At 44.8% G+C, this 5,289-nt stretch overlaps 1 protein-coding gene across 1 annotated transcript in view; it reads right to left on the reverse strand.

Annotated features, from left to right (window-relative positions):
• LOC130587604 (A-kinase anchor protein 8-like) overlaps positions 1-4,909 on the reverse strand; it is a gene marked incomplete at both ends in the record, with an annotated part of 15,551 nt that extends 10,642 nt beyond the window's left edge. The window contains 3 exon segments of the mRNA XM_057388585.1: positions 1,791-1,948; positions 3,315-3,915; positions 4,624-4,909. Coding sequence (XP_057244568.1) covers positions 1,791-1,948; positions 3,315-3,915; positions 4,624-4,909 — 1,045 coding nt within the window.
• Between the last annotated feature and the right edge of the window lie 380 nt (positions 4,910-5,289).

A 5,289-nucleotide genomic window follows, 5' to 3' on the forward strand; every position in this document is an offset into this window, starting at 1 on the left:
CAGGAAAAATGTGAAAAGTTCTGGGAAAAATCCTGGGAAAAGAGTGGAATTCCTGGGAAAAAGGGGAAAATTCCTGGGAAAAGTGGGAAAATCCCCCCCAAATAAAGGGGCAAAAATCCTGGGAAAATCCATGAAAAGAAGGGGAAAAATCCCGGGAAAAGCTCAGAATTCCCGGGAAAAGTGCAGAATTCCCAGGAAAAATCTCTGAAGAATAAGGGAAAAATCCTCGGAAAATCCTTAAAAACAAGGGGAAAAATGCCAAGAGAAGTGGGAAAATCCCTGAAAAAAAAAAGCAGAATTCACAGGAAAAGCTAAGAATTCCCGATAAAAGGTGGGAATTCCCAAGAAAAATGGGAAGATCTCTGAAGAAAAGGGGAAAAATCGTGGAAAATCCCTGAAAAAAAGGGGGAAAAATGCCAAGTGGGACATCCTCAGAAAAAAGGGAAAAAACCTTAACCCTAACCCTACTCCTAACCCTAACCCTAACCCTAACCCTAAAGACAAAAATCCCGGGAAAATCCCTGAAGGGGAAAAATCCCAGGAAAATCCCTGAAAAAAGTGGAAAAATGCCAAGAAAAATGAGAAAATCTTGGGGAAAAAAAGGGGAAAATGCTGGGAAAAGTGGGAAATTCTCAGGAAAAGTTGGAAATTCCCAGGAAGAAAGAGGAAAAATGCCAAGAAAAGTGGGAAATTCTCAGGAAAAAAGGGGAAAAATCCTGAGGAAATCCATGAAAAGAAGGGGAAAAATCCCAGGAAATGCTCAGAATTCCCAGGAAAGGTTCAGAATTCCTGGAAAAGTTGGGAATTCCCAGGAAAAGCTCAGAATTCCCAGGAAAAGTGGCAAAATCCCAGGAAAGGTGTGGAATTCCCGGGAAAAGTGGGAAATTCCCAGGAAAAGTGGAAAAGTCCCTGCAGAAAAGGGGAAAAATACCGGGAAAATCTCTGAAAACAAGGGGGAAAAAATCCCAGGAAAAGTGGCAAAGTATCTGAAAAAAAGGGAAAAAAACCCAGGAAAGGCTCAGAATTCCCTGGAAAAGCTCAGAATTCCCAGAAAATTTCAGAATCCCAGGAAAAGTTCCAAATTCCCAGGAAAAGTGGAAAAATCCCAGGAAAGGTGTGAAATTCCTCAGGAAAGTGTGGAATTCTCGGGAAAAGTGGGAAATCCCCAGGGAAAAAGGCGGAAAATGCCAAAAAAAGTGGAAAAATCTCTGAAGAAAAGGGGAAAAATGCCAAGAAAATGGGAAAATCTCGGAAAAAAGGGAAAAATGCCAAAAAAAGTGAGAAAATCTCGGAAAAAAAAAGCGAAAAATGCCGAGAAACGTGGGACATTCTCAGGAAAAAAGGGGAAAAATCCCTGGAAAATCCGTGAAGAAAAGGGGAAAAATGCCAAGAGAAGTGGGAAAATCTCAGAAATTGTGTGAAATTCCCAGGAAAAGTTGGGAATTCCCAGGAAAAATGGGAATTTCCCAGGAAAAGTGCAGAACTCCCAGGAAATTTGGGGAAATTCCCCAAAAAAAGGGTAAAAATCCTGGGAAAATCCCTGGAAAAAAGGAAAAAAATCCCAGGAAAAGCTCAGAATTCCTGGGAAAAATTGGGAATTCCCAGAAAAAGTTGGGAATTCCCGTGAAAAGTGGAAAAACCTCTGTGGAAAAGGGGAAAAATCCCAAGAAAAGTAAGAAAAACTTGGAAAAAAAAGGGGAAAAATCCCAAGAAAAGTGGAAAAATCTTGGAAAAAAAAGGGAAAAAAAACCCAGGAAAGGCTCAGAATCCCAGGAAAATTTGGGAATTGCATAAAAAAGGCGTTACCGTGGTCGGAGTGGTCGCGGTCGCTGTCGCTGCGGGCGTTTTTGGGATCGGTTTCGTCTCCGCTCGGGGATCGTTTGCGCTTCCGAGGCCCCTCCGGATCCCAGCGGAGCCCGGAGCGGCTGCGCAAACCCCGCCGCCTCGGCTGAGGGGAAAAAGATTGGGAATTTGGGAAATGTTGGGAATTTGGGGGAAAAAAAGGGGATGTGGGGGGAAAAATGGGATTTTTTTGGGGGGGAAAATGGGATTTTGGGGGAAAAAAGAGGGGTTTTGGGGGAAAAAAATGGGATTTTTGGGGAGGAAATATTGTGAATCTGGGGAAAAGAAATGGGATTTGGGGGGAAAATGGGATTTGGGGGGAAAATATTGGGATTTTGGGAAAAAAATTGAGTTTTGGGAGAAAATATTGGGATTTTGGGGAAAAATATTGGGATTTTGGGGGAAAAAATGGGGTTTTGGGGAGGAAATATTGGGATTTGGGGGGGAAATATTGGGATTTTGAGAAAAAAATGGAATTTTGGGAGGGAAAAAATGGGATTTTTGGGGAAAAAATGGGGTTTTGGGGGAAAAAAATGGGGTTTTGGGGGAAAAAAATGGGGTTTTGGGGGAGGAAAATATTGCGATTTTGTGGGGAAAATAGTGGGATTTTGGGGAAAAAACTGGAGTTTTGGGAGAAAACATTGGAGTTTTGGCAGGAAAGTTGGTGTTTTGGGAGAAAAAACTGGGATTTTGGGGAAAAGTCGGGATTTTGGGAGAAAAGGTTGGAATTTTGGGAAAAAAGGTTGGAGTTTTGGGAGTAAAGGCTTCAAATTTTGGGAACAAAGGGTTGGAATTTTGCAAGTAAAAGGCCCCAATTTTGGGAATAAAGGTTGGAAATTTTTGAGTAAAGGCTTTGATTTTTGGGAACAAAGGGTTTGAAATTCGGGGATTTTGAGAACAAAGAAGGGAATTTCGGGATCCATCCTGCACTTCCCACTCCAATCCCATTCCCAGCCCCCCAAAATCCCAAAAAAAACTGGAAAAATCCCAGAAAAAAGCAGGAAATTCCCAAACTCACCATGGTGGTGTTCCAGGGCAGCATCCTGTCCCTGCTCCTCCTGCCCATCCCGGCATTCCCAACATCCCAAAATCCCCGGGATAATCCCCAAAATCCCCGGGATAATCTCCGGGATAATCCCCAAAATCGGGCACCAAACTTTGGGAAAATAGGTTGGAAATTTTTGAGTAAAGGCTTCGAATTTTGGGAACAAAGAGTTGCAATTTTGGGAATAAAGGGTTGGAATTTTGGGAATAAAAGGGCTCCAATTTTGGGAATACAGGGTGGGAATTTTGGGAATAAAGGTTGGAAATTTTTGAGTAAAGGCTTTGAATTTTGGGAACAAAGGGTTGGAAATTTGGGGAATTTTGAGAACAAAGGAGGGAATTTTGTGCTTCCCTAAGGAATCCTGCTCCGATTTTGCCCAAAATCCCAAAAAACCAAAAAAAAAAAGTGGGAAAATTCCCGAACTCACCATTGCAGTGTTCCAGGGCAGCATCCTGTCCCTGCTCCTCCTGCCCATCCCGTAGGGAGCGCTCCCATTCCCATTCCCGGCGCGCCCCATCGCCGCCATTCCCAACATCCCAAAATCCCCGGCATAATCGCCGGGATAATCGCTGGGATAATCCCCAAAATCCCGGGGATAATCCCCAAAATCCCCGGGATAATCGCCGGGATAATCGCCGTAATCTCCAGGGTAATCTCCGGGATAATCYCCGGGATAATCCCCGTATTCCGGCACCAACGCTTGGGAAAACAGCGAGGGCAGCGGCCGGGATCCCGGAATTCCGCGATTTCCCGGGAATTGCAGCTCATTCCAGCGGGATCCCGAGGGAAAAGGCTCCGGGATCCTCCCCGGGATCCTCCCCCGGGCGTTTTGGGATCGGTTCCGGCCGTTCCCGGTGCCGTTCCCGCGGAAAATTCCGAAGGTTCCGCGGCTCCGCTCGCGGCTCCCGAAGGCGTTTTCCCGGTCGGATCCGGGATCTGGGAAGGGAAATCCCGACAGGAACGGATCCCGCTCCGAGCTCAGCGAGGGACGGGAGTCAAACGAGTCAAACGAGTCGAAACGGAAAGAGCTGGAAAAAAAATGGGAAAAACGGGATTAGGGCGTGGGAAAATGGGAAAAAATGGGATTGGGGGGTGGGAAAATGGGGAAAAAATGGGAAAAATCGGGATTAGGGGTGGGAAAATGGGAAAAAACGGGATTGGTGGTGGGAAAAGGGGAATAAATGGGATTGGGGGTGGGGAAATGGGAAAAAACGGGAAAAATTGGGATTAGGGTGTGGGAAAATGGGAAAAAAACGGGAAAAATTGGGATTAGGGTGTGGGAAAATGGGAAAAACGGGATTAGGGTGGGAAAAAACGGGATTAGGGCATGGGAAAATGGGAAAAAACGGGATTGGGGTGGGAAAATGGGAAAAAAATGGGATTGAAGGGTTTTAAAATCAAGAGTTTCAAGTGGGTTTTGCGTCTCAATAAATGTTTGGAAAATTTGGATTAAAGGGTTTTAAAATCTRGAGTTTCCCAGGATTTTTATGTCTCAAGAAAGCTTTGGAAAAATAGGACAAATGTTTATCCTGGAACCCTTCCCATTCCCATTATGCCTTAAAGAAATGGGAATTTTTCTGAAAAAAGAGTTAAAATTCGGAATGAAACCTTTGTCAATCACTCAAATTCATGGGAAAAACACCAGAATTTTGGGACAAAACACGCAATTACAACACAAAACTTGGGAATTAAATTAAAAATAAAAAAATTAATGAAATTTTGGGACAATTCCCCACCTGTGCTGCTGCTCAGCSCCGTCCCCCGGCGCGGCGGCCGTGCCCTCCTTGGCCAGCAGGTCCAGGCGCTGGTTGATTTTGGCGATGATGGAGTCGGGATTTTCCTGCGCTCCGAAGGCTCCCGAGGAGGAATTTTCCGTTGCCAATCCCAAATCCGGAGCTTTGGGAGCCTCCCAGGAGGAGGAGGAGGAGGAAGGGGCTCCCCCCGAGCTGCCGTAGGCGTAGGAGGCTCCTGGAGGGGTGGGGGCCGAGCTCTGMGGGGTGTAGTAATCGTAGCTCTCGTAGCCTGKGSAGATTGAGGGGTTAATTAATTAATTAGTTAATTAATTGATTAATTAARGGGGTAATTCTGTTATTGGAAAAGAGGGGTGGGGYTGGATCCCAACAGGAAAAAACACAGAATCATTCCAAAGACATTCAGGAATTGGATGAGTCCTAACCTTCATAATCTGCAGTAATTTATTAACTAATTGGTTATTAATTGATAACGAATTAATTAATTAATATGATAATTCATTATTAAAGAATTAATTCTGATATTTAGAAGCTGCGGTGGGGCTGGATCCCAAGAGGAAAAAACCCGGGATCATTCCAAGGGAATTTAGGGAATTTTGGGTCTGGGGGGTGTAGTAATCGTAGCTTTTGTAGCCTGGGGGGATGGAGGGG

The sequence above is a fragment of the Malurus melanocephalus genome, unplaced genomic scaffold (genome assembly GCF_030028575.1).
Source record: "Malurus melanocephalus ecotype Western Australia unplaced genomic scaffold, MMel_1.1 scaffold_2136, whole genome shotgun sequence".
NCBI lineage: Eukaryota > Metazoa > Chordata > Aves > Passeriformes > Maluridae > Malurus > Malurus melanocephalus.